Here is a 27517-nt window from a genome sequence, read left to right as displayed (position 1 = left end):
ACAGGTCAGAAAGAAGCACCTCCACGAATGGTGACCAGTGGCTGTCGTCTCCGGTACGCCGAGAATGCGTATGTTGTTGCGACACCCCCGGGCCTCCAAATCTTCGTTCTTTATAGCCACTTCCTAAGGATCTTCTCGACCCTCTCCAGCCGCTTCAGAGAGGAGGAGGGCCCATCTTCAAGATCCGAAAACTCAAGATTCCACCACATCAAGCCTGCGATCGTGGCCCTGGACCTTCGCGTTCATGTCAGCCAGTTTCTTATCCAGGTCATCGAACCGAGCATCAAGGGCCTTGAAGCCCGCCCTCATTTCGGCTAGCATGGCAGCAGCCAGGGGGGCTGAGTCGATTTCTTCCTGAGGGGTGTGCTTTCCGTGGCCGAATCCGCAGCGGGGTTCGACGTGGCAGTCGGCGGCTTGTCCAATTGGAGCTTGGGCTGCCTATGGTCTTTCTTGACCATCGTGGCGAGCAAGCTGCAGCAGAATTGCAAGGAAGATGACCAATATTGAGTTCTTCTAATAGGGCAACTGTGGCGGAAGGTGCAGCCAGGCCAGAGGGCAGGAGCAGTAGCGGTAGCGGGCCACAGATCCTAGGGCAGGGGCAGAACCGCCCACGTGGTCAACACTGCAGGCTCTATGGGATTAACGGTGAAATCCAAGCCCCCAAGCAAACAGTGTACCGGCAGAAGCAGAAGCGCCACCAGGAAGGAGCAGCAGGAAGGACCAGTATAGCGCCAGATGGGACTGTTGTCGCCGTGTGAATATGGCAGAACGGCCAGGGAAGAGTCATGTGGCGTTCCGCTGTGGCTGAAAACGATTAATATTCGCCCAGTTGCGGGATGGGCTCAGGGCACAGCAACCCCTAAGGCCGGACCAGGAACAAATGTAGGTCTAATCGGCAAGGATGGCCGCCTATCCGGGAGTCGTGGCAGCCACTAGCACAGCCGGGCGATCGGGCCTACAGATGCGACCCAGAGGGGCCCCAGATCGGAAGGAAGGGGGGACTAGGAAGGCCCTCGACCCAGCTGGCCACAGAGCACCCTCCAGGCGCCGAGGGGGGGGGAAGCACAACCGCCCACCTCCTCAAGCCCACCACCAATCCCGGACCCCCACCCCAACCCCAGATCACCTCCCCCGCCGCCCGCACCCAGGTCCGGCCTGCTCCCTTACTCTAGGCCCCGGCTTCTGCAGCGTGGTAGGCCCGAAGGCCAAGGGGTCCGCGCTAGCTGCGGGGGCCAGGCAGGAGAGAGGGGACTGGGTAGCGGGCCGCGAGAGCAGGCCCCAGGGCAGGCAGGAGCAGAAAAAAGTGAACGGGCAGTGGGAGGGAAAGGGCTAAGACTCACCCCGTCACTGGCGGCACCGAGATGGAGTCAGGTAGGCCCAAGCCGGGGCCCGGTGGCATAGGGCGCCAGCGAAGTCCCGAGGAGTGTCCCAGCTGCTACGGCGGCATCAATCACCGGCGCCGGGCCCCGCGATCACAGGGGGAAGGTTCCGGCGTGTGGAGAGGCCCGCTCAACGCAGGATCGAGGCTGCGGACATCGCCCGACCGGCAGAGCTCTAGTCGGATGTGGCCATCTTGGTCGCCTCCGTAGCCACGCCCAACCTTATGTAATTTATTCCACATGAAGTGCTTTGCAACTATTTTTTGTTAAACATCTTTGAACTAACGTATTCTACATGGACTCAGCAACAGTCTACCACTGAATATGAAAACATGTTAGTGTTATAATATTGCCTGGTTCTTGTATTTGTCATTTTGCATGTTTTGAATTAATGAGCTTATCAAACTAGGAATACCAAAAATATATAACTAAAATACAAAATAACTAGAATCTACATTTTACCATAGAAATTTGTAAGCGGTTTAATTGAAGTGTGCAATTTAAAGGTAGTGATACATTCCATTTGACTGTAACAACTGGAGCAGAGATGGCACAGCAAATTATCAGAAAGGTTTACATTGAAACTCAAGACTTGTTACATATGAGAAGCTTAAGGTGTAACGTGGACTCATTTTTTGTGAAACTAAATATACTTCAGGCCCAGAATGATTGTGAATTAAATGCTGCTAAACACAGAGTAGATGCGCTTTTGAAAGAGGCCTTCTTATATGTAATGTTGTTTATCATTAGGGTACTCCGTATATTTCTGGTCCCTGAGGCCTGCCAATGCAATAGCACTTCTCTTTAGCACAATTCAATAAACTTCACCTGAGCAAGAAAGGATACACCCACTGCTTTATTAATGGCTGAATGTCTTTGCCAGAGACATTGGAAATAGATTTCAAAAATCCTGATGTGGAAACCAGCATCTGACTCCACATATGGGACTGGAACTTCTGAGAGGAGGCAGTGCTGGCCAGACTCAATAACTTGTTGAAAACCTACAATGACAAAAAAAACTTAATATATGCATTAGCATTTGATATGCAATCATTAAATGTGTAGAATAATGTTCATCCAAACAAGCATCTCTCTTAAAAAGAAAACAATTAAAATCTTTCCCAACATTTGAATATAGAACTGTAGTAATTAATTCAACAGATCAGTAGAGGTGTTTATGTAGCTCTGAAAACGATTATTTAAATAAGATGCAATAGAACTCCGATATATAACGACCTTCCTTGGTATACACTCTTTCTGTTTGCTACAGTGGTCCAAGACAAAAGTGTTGACAGGAGGAATGAGAGGGGGGAGAGATATAATTCGGGATTGTGACTAATTACAATGGGAATACCCAAGCTAAAGGACTGAGTTTTTCAATGCCATATTAGTTACCACAGGTGTCTTAAAAAGAGGATTTGTCTTAACAAAACCCACTGTGAGCAGTTAGTACTAAAGACTGAAAAGTATAGGCATGCCTTTGTGATAGGCATTTCTCCTCTCTTATGTGACAAAAACTCTGACTTGGCTGGAACTAAATGTAAAGGGCTAATAGATGTAGTGCTAAACTGATCAAGTGTGGAGCTTTTAACCACCTGGCATTTGACAAACCCTGCAAAACATATGGTACACGAGCACACTTGTCTTGTAAAGTGGTGCACCAGACAAAAAAAAAAAGATACTCCACCTTTTACAAATCTTGGAACAGCCTAACAAACTAATACATATTAACAAGCTTCTACTGTATTTCTTCACTGTTGCAGATATGCAAGAAAGTGCCTTGCTGTGTTCATTAACAAAACATTTTTACTGCAATACAGCACACTACAAGGTTCAGATGATTAAGTCTTCCGATGTGAGGACTATCTTTATCTTCTCTACTAGGAAACTACTAGATAGAAGCCCATTGTGTTATCCATACTGTCACAAGATTTAAAAAAAAATCCCAATAATGAGATCAGAAAATACTAAGTATGAAATTATTAAAAACAACTAGCGACCGCACTTACGCTCAATAGGCAAAAGAACACATAAGCATTCAACCAAAGAAAAATACGTTTTTCAGCAGATGAGGAATTTCTGTGATCATATAAATACCATCACAATGTAAAAACATTTACAAACTCAGTGAAACAATCAGTATTCAGATTCCGAGAGTTCAAGCTTGATAAGCTAAAGTAAAGGGTAGAATTGTACATAGAAATTATCACAGCAGATATACATGCTTGAAATACTAGACATGGTGTAGTCACAAATTGGTAAAAACCGTTCCACAAAACATTTCTGGTGGGCAACATCGTGTCTACGTACTTGTAACATAAATTCCATACTGATCCGGTTTTCAATCAGTCGCATGACAAGATGGGCTTTGCACTGGAACATCTTGTAATACTCCCAAGACATAGTGTGAGGATGCTTTATAGAAAAGTGTAGATGTGATGAAGGGCTGGAATAGACAGTACATAGATAAAAATCAATTAGTGGTCACTTATCTTCTCACTTGCGAGAAGAAAATAAACATTTAAAAACAAATTAAATTCACAGAAAGAAATCAATTCAAATTTGTTTAGTTAGACATAGTGATAACAATTATGGAGGGGAAAAATGTAACTGTCATTTGGACAAACCATAATACTGCATGAAATGCCTGCGAGTTACAACCCTCTCTGACTCTTTTGAGTTTCAAGCTATCAAGAGTATCTGGTAAGTTGTATATTCTTGTGATGCTCACTGGTGAGAGTGTGAGGAGTCATGAGTGCTGTCAGAGGAGGAAAATTATGATGAGGAAAGTGGCTAACAGCCAGGACGGAAGCAGAGAGACTTTAAGTGGTAGATGGTGGGTAGCTATCTCAGAATACCTGCTTACTATCATCTGCCCTCTGCCTTCTTTGCCTGGCAAAGGAGATAACCAGGTGAGCAATGGACAAAATAGAACCATTCTAAAAACTTGGCACTGCAGGTCCGAGGGTAACAGAGGACTGACTGGAAAGGTCTCCTTGGGGGAAACAGAAAGGTAGCCCTGGCTGCCTCCTCAGGATATATCTGGAGTGTCAATGAATTGCACTAAGACCATGAAGAGCATACACACCAGAAGGGGGCTACCTACAAAATACTATCATTGCCCTTGAACAACAGTTTTTCTGCAGTTCGGACGTATGGGTCGCCTGGTGTAGTAGATGAGTAGAAGCTATTGGGAGAACTGGAATATTTTATATGGTAAGAGCCTTGGAGACTTTCATGGAGTTTCTGAAGAGAAGACTGGTCTGCAATGGCACTGGTCCATGCCTGTTTAACATGAACATGTGCCTAGTTTTTAGCTTGATAAGACACTTTGAGTCATTCTTGGGACTCCGACCCTGTTTTAATGTACTTCTGTGGTATGGCTCCAAGTTAATTGGGTCCCGTGGGACGCAGATCCCAACTAGAAGAATATATACAAAGGGCTAAGGTTGTCTCCAGACAGACAGGAGGGCCTTCTTTTTCCCCCACACTCCACACTTCCTCCACGAGGTCAATGACCATCTTATAGCTTTATTTACTTACTTCTCCAACATTTTATTACTATCCCTTTTCCTCATTTCTTTTCACTACGATACAGCATGCAGCCACCTCATAGCTAACATACTAGGTGCTAGTGTAACTTCCCCAACTTCAAACAGACTGCACGCTGAGGTGATTAGAAATTGCATCACACCCGCCTACTTCAGAGGTTTGACATTTCTGTTTGTCGACAAAATGAACCACATTAAACCATTGCTCACAAGTTCCCATTTCATTTCTGACCCATTGATGGGATGGTTGTGAGCTTTTCTGATAGTGCTGTTGCAGGGATTCTGTACAAGCACAGAACTATGCGCTGAATTATGGGATCTTAATATGTAGGGACTGAGTTATTCTACCACCTTAGTACCCATGAGCCCAGGACCGACTAGCTCTAGTGTCTCATTCGCCTTCATACTCACTCAAAGAGGAATAAGTGATTAGACCTACCAGAACATAACACTCCTGACTCTCTCAGGAATTGCGGTTGCAAGACACACCCTTTTGTACACACCATTTTATTAGTTCACAATAAGATCTGACAGAGACACAAACAAGTTTAAAGGAAAATGCTACTTACCACTATGCACCTGTTCTTGGCATGTAGAGCCGCAGAGTTACACACTATGCATAGATGGCCACCTAGTGTTGGGGCCGGATGTTCGCAGTTTGTTTTGTTGTAGAAAAGTCTTTGGAAGTCACGAGATAGGTGACTCCTCCTTTGGAAGATACTGCGCATGGGTTTCGGCTCCATCCCCAGATTGTTTTTCGCCATTAGGGAAGTGATGGAGCAGTACAAAAAGTAGTGATGTAAATGTAGTTTGTATCTAATTAAGATAATACTGGAACAGATAAAGGTAGCCGGGGAGGCGGGTGGGCGTGTGTAACACTGCAGCTCTACTTGCCAAGAACAGATGCATATTGGTAAGTAGCATTTTCCTTTCGAGGCATATGAGCTGCAGATTACACACTATGCATAGATTGTATAGCAGTACCCACCTTAGCGGCGACCACCCCCATCTGTTGCAGTTGTTTGAAATAGAGTTTTTAGTACAGCCTGGCCCATAGTGGCTTGTTGCTTAGTTTGCACATCTACACAATAGTGTTTTGTGAATGTGTGCAGTGTAGACCATGTAGCTGCTTTGCATATGTCATCTAAGGGAATGTTCCCTAAGAATGCCATAGAAACCCCTAACTTTCTTGTAGAATGGGCTTTTGGGGGAATTGTTAACGCACGCTTGGCTTTCTGGTAACAGATTTGTATGCATTTGACAATCCACCTTGCAATTCCAGATTTTGATAAGGGATTTCCTTTATGTGGTGGTGAAAAGGACACAAAAAGCTGTTTTGTTTTGTGAAAACTTTGTGTTCTTTCTATGTAATAAAGTAGCGCTCTTTTAACATCGAAAGTGTGTAGAGCTCTTTCAGCGACTGTTTGTGGCTGCGAGAAGAATACGGGCAGCTCCACAGAATTGATTTAGATGGAATGGTGAAATGAATTTTGGAAGGAATTTAGGATTAGTACGAAGAACCACTTTGTTATGATGCATTTGCAAGAAAGGTTCTTGAATGGTAAATGCTTGCAGTTCGCTTACTCTTCTAAGAGAAGTAATGGCTACTAGGAAAGCTACTTTCCAAGTTAGGAATTGCAATTCACATTTGTGTAAAGGTTCAAAGGGCGGCCCCATGAGACGTGTGAGAATGACGTTTAAAGTTCCACACTGGTGAAGGTGGTGTTCTGGGAGGGATTATTCTTTTCAGCCCTTCCATGAAAGCTTTTATAGCTGGTACTCTAAAAAGAGATTGATGTTGTCTATTTTGTAAGTATGCTGCTATAGCAGCAAGGTGTAACCTGATAGATGTGTATGCTAAGTTACACTTTTGAAGGTGTAGGAGGTATCCTATGATGTGTTGAATAGACACATCCAGGGGGTTTATGTGATTGTTTTGACAGTATATCACAAACCTTTTCCACTTAGCAGCATAACATGCTCTGGTAGTGGGATGTCTAGCTTCTTTGATGACGTTCATACATTCTTGAGGAAGGTTAAGGTAACCAAACTCTATGACTTCAGGAGCCAGATCGCTAGGTTGAGCTGAGCTGGGTCCGGGTGTCTGATCTCTCCATGGTTCTGCGTTGATAAGCGTGGAGATGGGCTTAGTTTTTGGTGTGGCACCACAGATAGTTGCAGCAGTGTGGTGTCCCACAGTTGTCTGGCCCAAGTTGGAGCAACTAGAATGAGTGTTAGGGAATGTTGCTGTAGTTTGCGTACCACTAATGGAATTAGTGGGAGAGGAGGAAAAGCGTACGCAAATCGTCCTGACCAGTTCATCCATATCGCATTGCCTTTGGACAATAGGTGTGGGTATCTGTTGGCGAAGTTTGGGCATTTTGCATTTTCGTGGGTGGCGAAGAGGTCTGTCTGAGGCTGTCCCCATGTTTGGAAAAACGGTTGAAGAACTTGCGGATGAAGTTCCCACTCGTGGATCTGCTGTGTCTGTCGACTTAGTAGATCTGCCAATGTTGTTTTGTACTCCTGGGACATGTTGGGCTAAGAGGAAGATCTTTAGAGGTATAGCCCATCTCCATATCTGCTTTGCTAACTGAGAGAGCTGCAGAGAGTGTGCCTCGCCTTGTTTGTTTATGTAGTACTTTGCTGTCATATTGTCTGTGCGGACTAAGAAAACTTTGCCTTACACTTGAGTTTGAAATGCTTCTAGGGCTAGAAAGACAGCTAGCAACTCTAAGTGGTTGATGTGGAGTAGCTTTTGTTGTGGTGTCCACCGGCCTTGCATGGTGTGATGCAGTAGGTGAGCTCCCCAGCCGGAGAGCGACGCGTCCGCTGTCATGATTATTTGGGGAACTGGCTCTCGGAACAGTTGGCCTTTTGAAAGGTTTTTTGTGCTCCACCATTGCAGAGAGCGATGAGCCCGACTGTCTACCAACACTAGGTCTGTTAGTTGACCAGGAGCATGGTTCTACTGTCGTGCTAGGCACTCTTGAGGTGGATGCATTTGCAGTCTTGCATGAGGTAATATAAATATGCAAGATGCCATCATTCTTGGCTGGAGAGGGATAAGCTAGTGTTAATTGGGTGTTTATTGTAGCACCGAGGTATTGTTGTATGTAGAGGGTAGCAGATGTGACTTGGTGTGATTTACTGTGAATCCTAAGTTGTGGAGTAGTAGAATTGTGGCGTGAGTGTGTTGTACACACTGGCCGTATGAGCTTGCTTTTATGAGCCAGTCGTCCAGATATGGGAAGACGTGAATCCGTTGTCTTCTTAAGTGTGCTGCTACAACTGCTAGGCATTTGGTAAACACTCTTGGTGCTGTTGTGACTCCGAATGGGAGCACTTTGAACTGGTAGTGCTGCCCGTCTAGCACAAATCTGAGATATTTTCTGTGCGCTGTGTGGATAGGAATGTGGAAGTAGGCGTCCTTGAGATCTAGAGTTACAAGGAAGTCATTTTGTAACAGGAGCGGAAGGACTTGTTTAAGTGTGACCATATGAAAATGGTCTGACTGTATGTAAATGTTTAGAGTTCTGAGGGCTAGAATAGGTCTCAGAGATCCGTCCTTCTTTGGAATTAAGAAATATAGGGAGTATACTCCCTTGATATGCTGATGTTTTGGAACTATTTCTATTGCATTTTTCTGCAGGAGAGATACCACTTCCTGTCTGAGCAGTGTCAAATGTACTTGTGACTTTTGACGCTGTCTGGGTGGTATGTTTGGGGGGGGGGGGGTGGTTGTTAGTTCTAAACAGTAACCTGGCTGGATTATTTGAAGCACCCACCTGTCTGATGTGATGTTTTCCCAGGCTGGTAGATATTGCTATAGTCTTCCCCCGACCGGAGTGGAGTGGGGCGGGGGAAGGGGACGGGAGTCATTGGGTAGGGGTGGAGGCAGAGCGGGAATTGTTGATCTTGCCTCTGCCCTTGTTGTTGTTACCTCTGTAACCACCCCTTTGGTAGCCCTTACTATATGTAGATTGTGTGGGGGCTTTGTAGGCGGTGGAAGGTGTGTCTGAAGCATATCCTCTGTTGTTACCTCTATAGGATGAGCGTCGAAATGAACGTCTGGGAGCCTGCAACTGCAAGGCTCCCATAGATTTTGCTGTGTTTGTATCCTTCTTCATTTTTATGAGGGATACGTCCACATTGGGTCCGAATAAGTGTTGCTCATCAAAGGGTTGATTGAGTATAGCACTCTGGACTTCAGGTTTAAGACCGGATATGCGTAGCCAAGCATGTCTATGCAACAAAACACTTATGTTAACTGCCCTGGAAGCGGTGTCTGCTGCGTCAAGTGCACAACGAATTGAGGTGTTAGTAATATTTTTCCCTTCCTGGATAAGCTCATTAGCTCTATCTTTGTACTTATCTGGGAGGTGCTGAATCAGTGACTCTAGTTCATCATAGTGTGCTCTGTCGTAACGTGCCAATAATGCTTGTGTATTGGGGATACACCACATGTTTGCTGCTTGTGAGGCAGTTCTCTTTCCTGACGCATCAAGGAGTTTAGACTCTTTGTCAGGTGGGGGAGCCTCACCTGACGTTTGTGAGATAGCCCTTTTGCGTGCGTTTGAACTACAAGCGAGTCTAGGGGAACTGGGCCTTTAATGTAAGCTGGATCTGAGGGTGCATCTTTATATTTTACTCTATTCTTGGGTTAATGACCCGAGTTCTAACTGGGTCTTTGAAAACCTCAGGGGCGTGTTTAATCACTCCTTTGAGCATGGGTAAGATGGATGAATATCTTTCTTCATTGTCAAATGTATCTAGTAGGAAGTCTTCCTCTACTGTGTCTGTATGCATATCCACCCCATGATATTGCGCAGCTCTGTGTACCAACTGATTAAAGCCCATAGTGTCTTCTGGCTGGGAAGGCCTGGAGGGGTATATGTCGTCTTGAGGGACATTTGGAACGTCTGGCGTGTTATATTCGTCCCATGGGTCAGGTGAGCCTGGGGGAATAGATGGATCATCTGGGTTACCCCCTATGTCATCAGAGCTATCATCCCCATTATCATCATGAATGATAGAGTGTGTAGGGGAATGCTGTGGCAGGGGAACAGGTGGTGATGGCATAAGTGGAGGAGAAGGGGAAGGCACTGTTAGCGGGGAAGTAGCTATGTCCTTCTTCTTTGGAGGAGGAGCCGGTGCTGGTGTTTCTAGTGGTCGTTTCTTTGAGCTTAAAGTTAGTCGACCATTAGTTGGATCTTTCACCAAAGTCTTTTGTGCAGGGTCCGGGTGAAATAAGTCCTCTGCAGAACTGTGATCTTTTGGTGTGGAGGAAGGTTTTGGCACCGAAGTTGCTTCTATTGGTTTTTTGGTAATGTCTTTTACTGGAGAAGCTGGGGTCTTTTTCAGCTCCGAATGTTTTTTCGCCTCCAACGCTTATTTCGGTGCCGATGAAGGTTTCGGATCGGGTTGTTTCTTCGGATCTGAAGCTTTGCCTGGCTCGGACCTTGGTTTCGGTGCCGAGGTAGTAACTGCCTGTTTCGGTGCTGATGGTTTCGATGTGGGCATGGCAACCGATGGTGTCTTTTTCAGTGCCGGTAGTTGTGCGTCGGCACCGTGTGGAGGTCGACTCGAGCCCGAGTCGCCTGAAGGCTTAGTTAGCTTCTTAACAGGGCCCGAAGGTGGGGCAGTATAAGCAGTGTCTCAGTGTGTATCCGTGCCCGAGGGCGAGGGTGTGAATGGAGCCTTTTTGGGGTGTGTCGAGGAAGGGTCGGGTCGACGGTCTTACTTACGACCCGCTGCGCTGGAGTGATATCCTCGACATCGGAATCTTCTGCCTCAGAGTTGCTGTTGACGCCATGTTGTTCTGGGACGTCGACGTCTTCCTCGAAGATGTCGTCTGGAATCGGAGCTGAAGATCTTTGAGCCATTGTTCTCCGACCTCTTCGGTCCCGGATCGTCTTCTTGGAGCGGAAGGAGGCACAAGCAGAACAATCTCTGGCCTCGTGCTCCGGGGAGAGGCAGAGGTTACACACCTCATGAAGGTCGGTGTGGGGAAACTTCAACCCACACTAAAGACACTTTTTAAATGGTGTCCTTTCCATGAGCTGGAGTCGAGGCCTAGTTGGGCCCGAAGGCCTTCGACGACGACCAGAATCGAAGTCCTGGATGTTGATAGAGTAACGTCCACTGGAAACGCGTTCTAAACTGAATTCCCGAAGGTGGTGAGGATTGTGCGCCGACGGAAATCGGTTCCAACACGGAGCGCTGGAAACACATCCGAGCCCGGTGGCGGAAAAAACAATCTGGGGATGGAGCCGATGCCCATGCACAGTGTCATCCAAAGGAGGAGTCACCTATCTCGTGACTTCCAAAGACTTTTCTACAACAAAACAAACTGCAAACATCCGGACCCAACATTAGGTGGCCATCTATGCATAGTGTGTAATCTGCAGCTCATATGCCTCAAACATATTTATTTTACCGTATGTGCTCTAGTATACAGTGTACGTGCCACAATCAGCAGAAAAATGCATAACACAAATACTGTCAGCATAGCAAGTAGTCCGTAAATCATAAAAGGAGCAGTCATGATGAATGACAGCGTAACCTAAACTCCCTCTCCTTGTATAAAAGCAAGATGATTATATATTAGAAGATCTCTGGGTGTTATCAGGACACCCATACCTCAGTCTATAGATGGCAGATCTACATCATAAGTGCCGTCATGCTCTTCTCCCTGGAAAGGTCCCTCTCCAAGTGTGCCCCACCTAACCGTTATTCCAATAAGACCAAAGTACGTGTTACCAAACAACAGCTACATCTGAATGTTTTGTCTAGGTGTTAGGGCCTGACCAGAACAGAATAACAAGGGACACTGTTGTTCGACCTTGTTCACAATGTTCAGACTAAATCCCAGGAACCTGCAAAGCGTGAAAACAACTGTTTGTTCTTATCTGAAAGTTTCAGAAAGGCACTTGAAAAATAAACACATGTAGTATTGTGCGCAAAACAGCAGCCAGTATGCTGCTTGCTCATGCTAACATAGGGATGACAACAAAGTCCCGTTGGCCATATGCCAGTGCATTTCTCATGTTATTAATCCCTGGATGACATTCAAATTGCAAAGAGACTGCACTTATGTAATCATTCATGGTACTTATAGTAAAAATAAAGCTGAAATAGAAAAAAAACTAAAATACCTTGTCAGGCTAAGTTTTCACTACCTTTGTAACTCTAAACTAGCACAGTGTTGTAGTAAATCGCATGATTTTTGCATAAACTCAGAAATTCCTGTAAGGTTCACTACTTTGCACCACACTTCAAACCAAAGATCCAAATAAGGTGACAAAGAAGTTTTCAAATAAACTTCAGAACTACATTCTAATTTAGGTATAGCAATTAAAAAGATTTAAAATACCTTGAATGTCCTGTGGATCATGTTCGAGATGATTATGATGCAAAATGTGAATGACTATCTGAAGGAAAGTAGGATCTGCTTCTTATGGTTATCCCCACTTTTTGCTAAAGGTAATACTGTTTTGACTAGTCCGACTGGGATCCTCCTAATCAGGACCCCAGTCTATTGCTTTCTCCATAAACTGTAATGTTATGTGCTTAGGTACACTCCTGACTGGATACTGTGGTACCCTTTTCAGTCCCTAGTATATGGTGCCCATGTACCAAGGGCATAGGTACCCCAGAGGCCTCTCATGGGCTGAAGCATGTATAATGCCACCCATGAGAGGCCATGCAAAATGTAACAACATGTCTGCCATTGCAGCATGTGTAAGTTGGTGCATGCAGGTTTACTATACCTAAGGGTCACTACAATTAAAACCTATAAGTTACCCCTATAGCAGGCCTTAACAATCCTGAAGGCAGGGTGCTTGGTTCCAAGTGTGAGAATGCCACTGACTGAGCTGCCACCCCTGCAGCCAACAGAGTCCATTCTCGGGTTGTTAGTGAAGCAGCCATTTATGACATATAAAGTGGCATTATGCGACCGTGTGATGACCAACGGCTGAAACAACCCTATCGTGTTTGCTGTCAAACATGTTGGATTCATACCCCTACACGGGTAACCTGTGTGGGAGGTATGATTCCACCACTCAGAAGTGAGCTTTGTTGGGTCCCTGGTGTTCCCTCTACCAGCCTTCTAGTCCCGGACACCACAAAATGTTTGCTGCCGACCAGAGACACATTTCTGCCCTCCTGCTGCTGAGCCATTCTCGAGCAGGGGAAGGCAGAACAATAGGCATCCTGTCACAGGGAGGTGTGACCACCTCCCAGACAGGATTTAGTGTATTAGGGCTCGGTGGGAGCGTTTGCAAACGACAAAGTCTGCAGGAGGGCCACATTTGGTGTCCCTGTGCATAGTCCAGTTCAAACCAGTCCTGGGAGCCGTTGGCGCCCGTTCTGGAGTGAAACTGGACAAAGGGCTTGCCTGGCTGTAGGACCCTAGATTCTACGTAGACAAGATTCTGAACCAGAAACCACTGAACTTCAACCGTCTGGACACTCTGGACTTTGCTGGACTTTGTTTGGGCCCGACTTTGTCCCCCTCTCAGTCTGAAGCATCATCTGTGCCCGTGCACCATACAGGCTCCTTGCAGGACCTGTGGGGCATTAAGAACAACTGAGGATATCTCCCTTGGAGTGAAGGAGTCACTCCCTTGCATTCGCAGGCACCGCAACACCGCTGTCCGGTCTGCTAACACTGAGCTCCTACGGACTCTGAAGGCTTCCGCAACAGGTGGGTTTCTATGTTCCTCGAGGTCCGAGCTGCCCTCTAACCAAGTTTGAGGTCAGAATCCCTTGTGGGGGCTGCAAAACCCAAAACCCTGTGCACTGTGTACATTTGCAGGTGCATATGCTTGTTGCCGTTTCCTGAACAAGTGCATTGGGCTACGAGTAACCCCAGCCTCTGGCGCCATTTCCTACAAAGAACTTCGACCTCCTCGCACTGAGTGCTCCGTGGGCTGTTTGGTTAAATCGCTCAAGGTCCTCTCACGACTCCTGTTTCCCTGGCCTGTGAGTCCACTTGAGGGTCAACTTTCTTGAGCTCCCCTGGCTGCTCCAGGCTTGCCCTGACTCCCCTTGCTGTGGTGAGTCTCCTGGGCCTTGCTGGTCCAAACCGTAACCATCTTTGACCTTCTACGCGAACTTGTTGGTGCTCCCGCCGGACACCGATCCCTCAGCACTCAACATCCCTCGTGGAACAGCTCGCATCCAGCTCCTGGTCGTCCGAGAGGTCTCCTGGTCTCTGCAGCTGCAAAGTCAACGACTCCCTCAACCAACCTAAAGCATCTTAAAATCGATGGGCATTCGTCTACCGGGCCTCTGGTCACTCCTGAGTGACCCAGACTCTGTCCCCCCTGCTTTCATGTACTCTTCGACCAGAATCCACATTTGGATTCCAACTGACACTTTTCGTCCTTCCAGCAGCGGCTCTTCTTCGAAGTCCCCCATTGAGTTTGACGGCTGTTTCCGACACCACTTCAGACCTATGCACCTGGCTTCTCTGGGATAGGTAACTCGGGTACTTCGGTATTCACAGGTGTGGTGGCTCTCCAACCTTCTGTGTTCCAGAGGGTTTCTTCGAAGTCCCCTGGGAAGGGTCCTTAAACTCTAAAACTCCAACCGCGACTTTCTCAAAGATTTATACAGAGCCCGCAGCAATGTTCCTACACTGCACCAGTCCACCGTGGGGTCCCTACATACTCACCTTGGGTGGTTCCTTGGGGTCCCAGCAATTCTACGACACGTAGACACTGTCTTTACTCGAGTCGTGGTTCTTATAATGCTATTTTAGTATATGGTTTAGTCCCCCTTGGGGCACACTGTGTATTAGTGTTGTTTACTTTGTTTCTGTGCTTTAGTATTGTGTGCTTTGTGATTATCTCCATGTAGGAGATACTGTGTCGTACTAGATAGTGCTCTATTAATAAATACATATTTTTATATAACTACTGTGTGGTTCTCCTTTCATTTAACCAATACTATAAGGTTGCATTCCGGTAAAACAAGCTGCTTAACATTCCTTCAAGACTAAGCCTGAAGGCTGCTCTCCACAGCTACCACTTAGATAGCTTTCTTTGACCTCTTAAATCACAATAAGGGTTGTTTGGAGTGGTGCAAGGTGCCCACTTTAATTAGTTGACAGCATATACCAGGCCAACTTCTCACACTATCCATCCAAACTAGAAATGCGAGAATGAAGGTGACTTATCAGAGCATCTACCAATACGCCAATGGTAACGTAGAACAAGCTCCACAATCTAATGGTCAAGAATGCTCAAAGTAAGCATGTAGCAATAAGCACAACACAAATCTGGCTTGGCAGAAGGGACCACCAATCACAAACCCCTACCTTGAACTTTATTGGATGAGCGAAAAAAGAAAAATCAGGTGAATCTGTAAACAAGTAGCAAAACTGAAATGGGACTTAAAAATAAAAGCAAGGTGTCATGGTTGGCAAAAACCCACTACAAAACATTGCACAAAGGACATCAACCATACTATAAAATGATACATCTAGTATAATGGAGTGACACAGTGCCCCTCAGAACCTGGGTGTACAGGAATGTGGAGAAATTTGGTTCTGTCGGATCCCCGACAGAACCAACTTTCTCCACACACTACGAAATAAAGCATGTCTAGAGCATTTGTCAAGATAGAAGGAACTATCAATTAAACAAAGCAGAGAAAAGTCTTTAAGGATAATCTGCTCCTTCTGCAAGAAAGCTGAATGTAGGAAATATCAACAGTGTGGAAACTTAATGTGAGGACTGCTAGAGATGTGAACCACAGAAAGGAAAACACAAAGGATTCTGTCTAAGATGCAACGACTCCGCGCTCGATTATTGTCTTGGCGGATGGGATACTCCATCACAAACATGACGGACATCCTGTCCCCCGTTTTACAAGATCCATAGGATATAATGAAACTTGTAATGGTTTGCCAGTATCCCATCCGCCAAGATCGTAATCAGGCCCAAAGTGTGACTCGGAAAATGGCAAAATCCTTAACAGTGAGGAAAGTAGTAGGCAAATCACATTTGCTCAGGTCTTTAATTTGACAGAAAGAAGTCTTTTGCAACAAAAGAATCGTGAAAATCGGAAGCTCATGAGGCCTTACATAAATGCCAATCAAAAAGATAAGAAAACGTTAAGGTTTACTAACAGCACAAATGATTGTGGTAAACAAAACTCATTCTGTGGCAGACCTATACACCAGCCACCAATTTATAAATTTCACTGACTTGTTGTGAACTGAAGTATTGTTAGTTTTTCTATTTTTGCAATTAAGGGGACAATGTTATAACTGTACAAACACAGAACGTCCATGGAAAGCCCATCTATTTAACAGTTGGTCAGGTGTTGTCACCTTCAGTGCCAACCTATGCCCTTTCGTTCTACTCCCTCAGCCTCAAACCTTGTTCTCATCATTTACCTTTGTGTTCTTTTCAGGCAAGTAATGTGGCCTAGGCTTCAGAAAGCCTACTATAGCACAGCTTGCAGAAAATGTGAACAAAAGATGAACACTAACAGGTATTCCTGCTATTTGAGTCATCGCTGTTATACTATCAACAATAGAAACCTCATTGAGTGAATCCCATTGCGGTGGGGAAGCAACAGCACGTGTAATTAATGGTTTCGCATTGGTGTGCCTCTTAATATATAAATTATAATACTCATTTGCACACCTATAGAAGCAGAATTGCAGGAACCTGTACAAACATTCTAGCAACAAATCTACAATGGTGCATCTTACTTTTCCTCCACCTTCCCATGACCACATCCTCTCTCTGGTTTAATACACACAATCAAACAAGGAATCTTCATTTGGGACACAGACAAGACATACAACTTACTTAAACAAAAAGTATCTCTGCACACAGAGGAGAAAAACCTGCTCATCAAGAAAGTCTATTTATGAATAAAATGTATCGTTTTTTGAGGATCTGTCTAAATTAAGAATGTGTGCTGGAGCACTTTGGCACTGACTTCATTCTACAGTAAGAGCAAAGTATACCTCTTGAGCTTAGTCGCTGGCCGACTTTCCCTACTTTATAGGTCATGGTTAACGTTCCTGAAGCCAAATTCCATCTGTACTTATGAAGCAAGTAGTACTTAGTGAAACAGCAATTTAAAAGCTACTACCAATGACGCACCATTTCAGGAGAAAATCCAAGAACAATTTGAAGTTGGCAACGACCATCAAAAGAAAAACTGCTTGGTTTCAGGAACAGTCAGTAATACAAATCTGTTTTGCCAAAAGCAGCAAGAAGTAAAATAGTTTATGGCCAAATTCCAGGTATAAAAAAGTGACTGCTACCCTATTACAGTTTGCACCACTACAACTACACGTTATACTAGGCTACATAGCGTTCACAAGTCGAAATAGTACTTATGTACTGAGACATGACAAGGTGTGCCTGCCGACAATCTTAATTTATAAATCGTAAAATATGGTAACAATTTCACAAATTAGCACGTCAGCTTAATTTTACAAGTTTCACCAACTATACACAATAATACAGAAATTGTGTGCCACTTACTAGATTTATAGAGCACTTTTCCACTTTAAAAGGTATGGAGGTAACATAGAGCAAACTGAAAGAGAAAGAGTGGCTAAACCCTTACAAGGAATAAGAGATGGGCACGTCTTGCCATGACAGTGGTGGCAGATGAGCAAGGGATATGTCAAAAGATCAGAAGCAGAACTTGGAAATCAGAAGTGAGGAGAATGGCTAAAACAGAGTTATGAAGCAGACTCTGACAGGTCGTTTAACAACTTGTTGGGGAGAGTGATCAGGTCAGCCTGTGACAAAGAAAAAAAGAGGTCATTTTATAGGCTTCCATGGACGTACAGTGAAATGGGTTACATTTGCATGTTAGAAGTAAGGAATTTCTAGATGGAGAAGACATAAATTGTTTGGTTTTAGAGCTGAGAGACAGAGGAACCTTTGCTTTTCAAGCTCTTTAACAAATGTAAACAGTAGGCTCTGACTGACTGTGTTCTTTAAGAACTGGCATGAATTGGGCAAATGTCCCATCTCTGTAGGATGTCTGGAAATAAAGGTAATAATAGCAGCTAAGGGAATAACGAATGATGGTACATTTAACAGTGCACAATGTGGAGTCAAATGCAAAAGATAACTAAAGTCTGGATCACGGTTTGAAATACCACAGACAGAACAGCTAATCTTTATTCGTGGGCGATTGGAGGTTGCACTTTTCCGATGTTACAGTACGTTTATGTGTGCATGAATGGTTAGATACAAGCACAGAATAAAGTTCAGTGATTCCACATGTGGAACTAGTAATAAAGTGAAGTCCGTTCTGATGGAGTTAGCAAGATATTATAGCTTGAACATGTTCGTGTATTGCTGTGAATATAGAAGTAATTCGTTTTTCTGGGTTTTTGGCATAAGGAAATCACTTAACAAAAAGAGCTGTTTTCTCCAGGAGGGATGAGAAGAGGTGTATGATCCCAATAGATGATGTGACAGTCAAATATCATTGAATTGTGGTGAACAGGGGCTGCCTGTCTCGTACATAAATATTCTCAAATGCTCCATGCATTTATTGAACTAAATGAAGCTAACAAGGAGCCATGAAGGGTTCTGCACTTAATTTTGGCAGGCTCTATGTTTGTGCTTTCAGTTCAGACCAATTACCATCTACTACGTAGATAAACTGGTAAATAATTAAGGACCTTGAGTCAAAAGTCCATATCTAGTGTCCAGTTCAATCACCCTAGTCAACTGAGGCATGAGCTACATCTCTCGAATAAGCACAATGGACTATTATATTGTGAGTAGCAGGGTTATCACTGAAGAATGGAAGTCAAATTGGTAGTGAGAGAGGAGTTTCTATTCTTCAATGTACGTGGCAGGCTGGATAAGGACTGATTGTTGGAAAGATGGTGGTGGCATGGTGGAAGTTACTTAAGATTTTAGGATGCAGCTGGGGCTTCTTGTGGAATGCAATTACTTGGGCCATTTTGAGAGCATACGCAAAGCTGCCATGAACTGGTGAGTAATTTATGATAAAGCACGAAGTGCTGCTAGAAAGGGTTACTTCTGAGTTTATGGTCTTGTCTGGAAAGTGATCTGCAAAGTTATTTGTGGATGTACAGTTATAGCATATTTTGGTTAGTTATAGATGTGTATAGGGGGAACGCTGAATAATGAATACTGGTTTGAGTGGCAGGTCATCAACTTTGGGGCTGGTTGATAACTGATTTTGGCTCAAAGAGTGGTGTAGGTAGAGCCCGACCGAATGTGAAGTCAAGCACCCTTATTTAACATTAGTCCAATACCGCTGTTGTTGAATTAGAGGATGGCAACAATTGTGAAGCAAAGCAGAGTTGAGGGTATACCACAGCATCATTACACACACACAACTCTTTTCTCCACTACAAAGGCACATAAATGCTCAAAATACTTAAGAAACAAGATTACTAGGCAACTTCTTTTTATTCTTTTGGTTGGAGGGGCCACCATTTTCTTCTTTGGGTTTTCAAAAGAAGATTCCAAGCTATCAGAATTTTAGAGATAACCCTTTTGGAGGTATCAGTTTTGAGCAGATCTAATTTCAGCTGTGTTTCTGTTCAGGCAGAACGAATATACATTTTCACCTGCCCATCATTAGCCTCAATAGCTGAAATTGATATTTGGCTCAAGTTCTTTTCTCTGGTGGTCGTCCATCATTAGTTGAATATTTGCCATTTATGTAAATCTACTCCTAAGATGCCCTGGAAGACTAGTCTATTCAGTTGTGCTTTATAAGCAAACACGTTTTACGTCATGGTCTGTTGTATTTCTTTTGCTCTTTTTGGCGTTTTTGTTCAAACACAAATATGGATACTGAATAAGAATATCCTAGATGTCTTGCGTAGTAATGGGAAATATTTTCAACATGTACTGGAAAACTGTAAGTATCTTAAAGCCAAAATCAATGCGCAGAGCTGAAAATCAATAAATGCATAAACTACTCTAATGACCATTGTTCCCTTTGTAAGGTCATAGGATAATATTTTGAATTTTAGGCCTCATGTGAGTTGGCTGTGGGTCAGCCCCTTTCAACCATTGACTTGTTTTGCGTAGGCACTTTCAGTACATCTTAACTGAATTTTCCTTCAAATTTTGGGTCATTCCATAGCATTTCACAGATTTACACTTTGCACTGCTAATGAGCAGATTCTCCAGGACCACACATGTTGTTATTCTCTGTTATGCATGTGCCGTGCTCCATCACCAAGTCTGCAGCCTCCTTACCATGGCCCAGTGAAATTCACCGCTGTTCCTTTAATCCTAATTTCAGCCCGTGACCTGTTGGTACTGGTCACTGACCATCCCTCATCTCCAGTTTCGACCCCATTTATCACTCTGCGTTACCACCTCACACTTCCTAGCTGCAATACGATAGGTTAGCACAGGATATAACAATTTTGCAGTTCATCATTATAATGTTGTATGTTAAAAAAAATAGCATTTTCTCTGCATCTACATGGAGAACTTTTGATTAACCATTACATTATTTGACAGGGTTTTTAAATAACATCATACAAAGCAAATGCAAGCATGTGCACTTCTGAAGTCGTCATAGGTGATTTTATTATTTAATTTACATCTTTAAAATGTTGTCCTTTCCAGGCTTCAACTATGATCAATTATGGACACATGTTGTGGGAGGATTTGGCTGCCAAGTGGTTAATCGTGGGGTAGTGAGGCTAGTGATAACACTGGTTACCACTGAAGAAAAATATGGGGTCATGAAAGAAAATGTTCTCCATGGATTAGGAAAACTTTGAATATTATTTTCATTCTTTAACCTGCATTGCCATTCTACTGTGTGTTTTATACAAATACAAATTCATTTGACAAAAGCAGTAAATAAAATGTGTTACTTAAAGGTTTGCAATGAAAAGCAAGTATACACTGTATACAAGGAAAGAATGAAACATTTATTGACCAAAACAGGAATACATGAAAGGGAAAGACCAGCGGCGGCTCTTTCGCTAAGGCGGAGAGTCCCCCAACTGCTCTCTGAGCAGTGCAAAAAATTTTTTTTTAGAAAGGAGCCAGGTTAGGGCTGGGCTTGGCTGTTGTCAGAAGGAGGAGGACTGGTTGGTACACCCTAAGTGCGCATGGCGGTTTGACCGGCCATCTTGGCCCGCCCAAACTGACATACACACTTAGATTTTCTCCACCTGGCTGTGTTGCACAGTTGGGTAGAGATCAGTCCTAGACACTGTCTGAGCGGCAAACCAGGTCGCTCAGACCAATCACAACGCTGCTGTCATGCTGGTGACAGCAGTGTCGTGATTGGCTTTGGGGAGTCTGGGAGCCTGTGTGCTGCCGGGAGTCAGAAACAGAGGGAGGACGGAGGAGAGGCAGCGAACAGCAGGTAAGTCATCTTTTCTTTCTTTAATTCCTTTTTAACCACCCACCACTACTGTTCCCTAGCAGCCACCACTGGCAAAGACTGAATGAGGAAGTAAAAGGAAAGAAAGCGCATGCACAAGTCTCTTTTTCACCAGGCTCTTAATTCTTTTTTATACACCATTGTTAGCACCATTCCATTCAGTTAAGCAGTATGACAGTATCGGGCAGAGGGAGAGTGTTTGAAATTTTGACTGAACATGACACTTTTTATAGGATTTGGAAAAAAGATAATTAGGAACTAATATTTAAACAAAGGACAAAAACGGACTAGTGACAGCAAGAACTATGAGTGAACAAGATGCATGGTACAAAATTATGGATTTTATTTTATTCAATTTTCATTATAATAAAAAACATTGTTGTTTAATTACAAATGGTTATTGTGTGCATGCCTCCATTATACATGTGACTTATGATCTACATATATATACATCCTATTGTATCCTGTACATATTTCAAGATAATTGAATTTAACTTGAGATCTCAACGGAAGCTTGTTTTAGCACATTAATACATAAAAACATGGCTAAATATGTCATCTACGCGCGTTTCGGCTGAGGGCCTTCATCAGGGAGCCATGTGGGTATCCAAAAATAGACCTGGACATATAGATGGTGTTGATTCTCGCAGGGAGGAGAAGGTAAGAGTAATCTGGGTTGGCAGGAAGTCTGTCTTGGGGAAGTGGACACTTTAGCGTATTATATTAGTTAGTTTGTAATTTTCTTTCTCCAAGTTTCCTTTTATTTAAGGGTGGGGTGCGCTTAGTTAGCTTAGGGTTTCTTCTATATAGTTGGGAAGCTACATATTACTTGTTTCCAGGTGAAGATCCGAGGATAACCTGCCAATAGATCTCAAAGGTTCTTTAGGCGGGGATCTGTGGACGGTTCTTGTCGCGCTGACAGTCTTTAGTTCGTGTCCACTGGTTGTATATTGGGGATCTGTAGGATTCTGTCCGTTCAACTGACGGAGTCCGTCATAGTGATGGTGGTACAGAGACACTCTAAGTGGCTTGTGGTCGTCTCTTGGTCACCTTCCAATGGGGGGGTCCTGCCGGCGTGTGTGGAGCCAGGGTCTGGACTTTTTATAGGATTCACACGTCATGTTGTGTAACTTTTCAATGGATTACATATAGGAGACCTAATTGTAAACTTGCAAGACTGGAGAAATTTCACATGGAATACATCTTTCATTGGATATGGTCACAGATTGGGAGAACATATTGGATAGGACTCTCAGGGTTTCAAGAAACACCACATTTAGGCTGATCAGCTTCTACATGTTACACCGGGCATACCTCACTCCAAGTCGAATTAACTGCTACTTCCACAGAGAAGATGCGGTATGCCAGAGATGTGGAGAGGTGGGAGCGGACCTTCTACATATGATATGGAGTTGCCAGGATCTAACTCCTCATTGGCAGGCAGTGATAAATGAAACAGTCTGAATCATCGATCAAGTGGTCCTGTGTACTCCGGCATACTGCCTCCTTAGGTTATTCACCCACACAGCTAAAACAAAGGTCATCGACAAATTTCAGGACTTGGCCTTCATTCTAGCCTAGCGTGCAATTACTAGCAAGTGAAAGGCACAGAGCGGCCCAAGCATAGCTGGATGGAAGCAGGAATTGGAGAAGTGGGCAGGCTGCGAGGGCAGGATCCTGCTTAGAAATGCACAAAGGGGTCTGGGAAAACTTGAGAGGGTCAGGGCATGGGAGGCACTGGTAGAGAGTATGAGACACGCCAACCAGGGATCAGGAATCACTACACCAGGGACACAGTCCAGACAGGGAAGTCCAATATGACACAGTCCAGAAAGGGTCTTAGATCAGGGACCACCAGCTGAGGAACTCTAAGATAAACTGGGGAGTCCAGAGAAGGCTCAAAGACGAAGATCAGTACTAGGAGAGACAGGCATCCACACAATAGCAATAGCCGATAAAGGGCGCCACATACAAACATAGACAATCACTAATGGCGACCTGCAGTGGGGACATGAGAAGGAGGGGGTAAGTTGTTGGGGAAAATCGCCACAGGAGCAGTTGTGAGTTATACAGATTATGTACTAAATAAACATGTAAATGAGAATGCAAGCGAGTGAAAATGGTATGTAATGGGCTAAATGTACACATCATTGGATACCGTCATTTCTCTGGCAATAATGTTCATGTGTCTTTCCAGAGAAAGGCAGTCAGCTAATGACGTCAAGTGGGTCAGCACTACTGTTCCCTGATGCTATGCCTCGAATTCATGCAGACCTTTCAACTAGAAACCCACTGAGAAGGAAGTGAGAATGCGGACCATATCCATAGGTTCCCAGGATCTAGCGGACCTGCTTTGGAGGCTTGAGGGAGACGGAGTAGTTTCTGTCCTGTAACTCCAGTTCTGTAGTAGGGGTATCTCTGTTATAGTCATAATCTAGGGAATAGTCCCGCCCATGTGCGAGGACCCCGGCAATCAAAAATAATCTCTTAAGTTGTCAGAAAATTGCAGAACTGCAAAGACACTTAAAAGAGAATTTAAAGACAAATAATGCAGCCTATATCCACAGGCTACACTGTCCAGTACTTCAACTAGAAATTCCACCAAAAATCCACAAACAGCAAAGCCTGTCCAGATTTCCCTTAACAGCAAAACCCCTCTGGAATGATAGAGAGGAAGGCATGGACAGACAAGCCCCATAGGCTGCCATTATGTGGCTTAAATAGGGTACTGTGCCTTTAAGAGAACTTTCCAGAACTTCTCCCAGTATCCCAGAATGCATAGCAGGTCCCTCTCACTTTCAGTTCTTTTTGAAGGCGTAATACGCCAGACCTGTCGCATTCCTTAAATGAACCTCTCTCTCTCTACCGGGGAGGCGGGAGGGCGCTTATGACTATAACAGAGATACCCCTACTACAGAACTGGAGTTACAGGACAGAAACTACTCCTTCTGTAGTAGGGGATCTCTGTGTATAGTCATAATCTAGTGAATAGAATGGCAAGCCCATCCCCACACCAAAGCGGCGGTGGAGGAAAGAGAATTATCACCACTATTGCGCGAACAGATTTCGCAGCGAAGCCTGCCCAACCTGAGCGTCTGCCCTGGCATCAGCGTCCAGGCAGTAATGCTTAGCAAAAGTATGGACCGACTTCCAAGTGGCCGCCTTGCAGATTTCTGCAATCGGAACATTACGGAGCAATGCTGTCGTGGCAGCTTTGCCCCTGGTGGAATGAGCCTTAGGCTTACTGTTAGACCTGGCATCATTGGCATGAGTCTCTCCTCCGTTTTTTCTGTTTGCCTCCTCTGTTTACGATGTTTTTGCTGGTATATGCTTTGGGCACTGTGCCACTGCTGATCAGTGCCACAGTGCAAGTGCTCCCTATGTGAAATTGCTGTATTGATTGACTTCCATGTTTGGCTTATTTGGTTTACTATCAGTCCCTAGTAGAGTGCACCAGGAGTGCCAGGGCTTGTAAATACAAATGCTGCTGGTGGGCCTGCAGCACATGTTGTGCCACCCACAAGAGCGGCCTAGTAAAAGTATGTCTGAAGGTCTGCCATTGCCAGACCACGTGCAGTCTGACTGTCACGAGGACTGCGCAAGTACACCTACTTGCCAGTCCCTAAACCTTCCCTTAACTTCATGTTAGTCACCCCTATGGTAGGCCCACGGGCAGGGTGCATTGTAAGCATAAGGTAGGACAAGCCTGACAAGGTTGGCATGTCCTAATAGTGAATTACATCCATAGTCGTTTTTCACTATTGTAAGGTAGCCTGCTCTCCATCAGTTAGAATGGGCTGCCAGGATTATTAATGTTATAATCCTAGCGGGCTCGGGGAGCATGGTGCAATGTCGAGTTTGGTATCCCTGAACTCAGGGTTTAATAACGCATCCGTTTGTGTGGATGGTTTTTGGACTCTGTGTTTGAAAATAGCACTTTTAGAAAGTAGCTATTTTCTTGTCTAACTGTCTACCGGTCTCTGCTGGTTCTGGTGTGTGTGTGACAGGAGCTGGGTGGCTCCAGAGAGTCTGAATGAGTCAGTGTGGGATGAGTGGGGCATTTGCATTGAGAGTAGGGGAAGAGTAGCTCTTGATAGCCTGCCCTGCCTGATACAATGTTGGCTCCGCCCCCCTGCCAGGCGACTGATGACTCTGTGCTTGCCTGGGACTTTCCTGGCCTGCCTCCTGCCGGGCAGCTGATGGCCCTGCCCCTGCCAGTGACAATGCTGGCTCCGCTCCTGCTGAGCGGCTGAGGACTCTGCCCTGCCCAGTGAATAGGCCAGGTGCTCTGGCCTGGCAACACCCACAACAAACCCAGGATGGGGGGAAATTCCCCTGCATGGACAAAGGGATCAAAGCCAAAAAGGGGTATAAGAGAAGGACCCCTGAACCAAGAATTCAGATCACTTCTGACAAGGAAACCTGAACCAAGTTCAAGAAGCCTGCTGATCTAAGGACTGCCTACCCCTTCTGCCAGAGTGCTGTTTGTTGGGGGAATCCTGCATTGCTTCTTTATTTTTGCCAAGGAACCAGGAGAGAGGAACTTTGTGTGTACTCTCACTCTTTGCTGAGAAAATCTCCAAGGGCTGGAAGAGTGCCAGTCTCCTGTTGAAGTCACAGGGCTAAAGGACTTCATCTGCTTAAAGTGCTATTTGCTGGAGTTTGTGAATCCAGCACCTCTGAAAGAATCCAGCAATCTCGACGCCGACGGACGCCGCCGAATCCAGCTCGACATCGTGAGTAACGGCTCCAGTGTCCCGCTTCCTCGACGCCGGCCGCCGGGCCCGATCGACGCCAGCAGCAACGCCAGTGAGTAGTGAGTTCGGCTCCAGCTCCAAGTGACCCCGTGTCTGCACCGCCGCTGATCGCATCGACTTCGAGCCCTCTCGACGCCGTGAGCGCTGCTCACTCTTGCAACATCGACATCAACGACGCCGTATCCTGCTTCATCCCGTGAGCGCTGCTCCCGCCTGACTTCGGTCGACGCCGCTGCAGATCGCCCCGACTCCGAGGCCCGATCGACGCCGGAGACGCGACGCCGGACATCTCGACGCCGCTGATCATCGAGTGCTTCACTTTTCCAAGGTACTGTGTTGTTGGGGTCTGTGCGACTCCGGGCTCGACGTAGCGCTCCTCGCGGTCGACGCCGAACCTTTGGATTAACTTTGCCTCGACGTCGTGTGACTCCCGTGTGGGTTACATTGTTGCCAAGAACTGTGTTTTAGAGAAGAAGAGTTGCTTTTGATACTAAAGACTTTGTGCTAAGAAGAAACCGTGCTTGAACTATTATTTTTCCTTCCAAGAGTATTTATTGAGACTGTGGTATATTTTTGTCGTTATTTGGTCTTGTGCTAAGCCTTATATAAAAATACTTATTTTTATAATACTACTGTGTCGTGTCCATTTGTAGTGTATTCACTTTATTACTGTATGTGGTCATAAATGCTTAACGCACTGCCTCTGAGATAAGCCTGTCTGCTTTGCCAAGCTACCAAGGGGGTGAGCAGGGGTTATCTAAGTGTGTGATCTCCTTGCCCTGACTAGAAAAGGTGTGTCCCTATTTGTCAGAAGTGTATACCTCTGCCAACTAGAGACAGCCGCTTCTAACATTGGTGGCAGCGGTGGGATTTTGAACTTTGCATTTGTGACCCATGTGCAGTGATTAGTGTGCGCTACATAGTGAAAGCAGACCATAGCACAGCCACAATCTACTTGGTTGGATATTCTATTTTTGTTCTCCGCTTTTCCTGAAGCTTGATTTTTTGAACACTGCCAGTTTTAACCATGAGTGATACCGGAGTCACTCCCCTTGTTGTTGCTGAGGAGGAATTTGATAGAGCCAAGATAGGGACATACGAAAAGAAGCAACTGCAATACTTTTGCAAGCAGTTTAAAGTTCCTACCAAAGGCATCTCCCGGAAAGGAGACTATTCCAAAGCATTGGAGGCCTGGTTAGCGTCCAGAGACCCCTCTGCCCCGGTGGTGGTACCGACAGAGGAAGGGGAGGAGGAAGTGCCCGTGACTGGGCCTGTATCCCCTCCTGGCAGCAGTGTTTCCTCCAAAGGTCTTTCCCCTGAAGAAAGAGAAGAAAGGGCGAAGGAGCGAGCATACAACATGGAAATGGAAAAATTTAAGATAAATGGGCAGTTGGAATTAGAGAATGCAAGAGGCAGGAGAGAAGCTGATTTGGAGATC

At 45.0% G+C, this 27517-nt stretch overlaps 1 protein-coding gene across 2 annotated transcripts in view; it reads right to left on the bottom strand.

The window, feature by feature from the left end:
- TAF2 (TATA-box binding protein associated factor 2) overlaps positions 1–27517 on the bottom strand; it is a 658862-nt gene that overhangs the window by 485129 nt on the left and 146216 nt on the right. For both annotated transcript variants that reach the window (XM_078686838.1, XM_078686839.1), the window contains exons 11-12: positions 3690–3825; positions 2226–2380 (exon numbers count right to left, since the gene is read on the bottom strand). In XM_078686838.1, the coding sequence (XP_078542964.1) occupies positions 2226–2380; positions 3690–3825 (291 nt within the window). The remainder of the gene's footprint in view (positions 1–2225; positions 2381–3689; positions 3826–27517) is intronic.

This window comes from Lissotriton helveticus, chromosome 4_1 (genome assembly GCF_964261635.1).
Source record: "Lissotriton helveticus chromosome 4_1, aLisHel1.1, whole genome shotgun sequence".
Lineage (NCBI taxonomy): Eukaryota > Metazoa > Chordata > Amphibia > Caudata > Salamandridae > Lissotriton > Lissotriton helveticus.
This window is presented reverse-complemented; position numbering and strand designations above follow the sequence as displayed.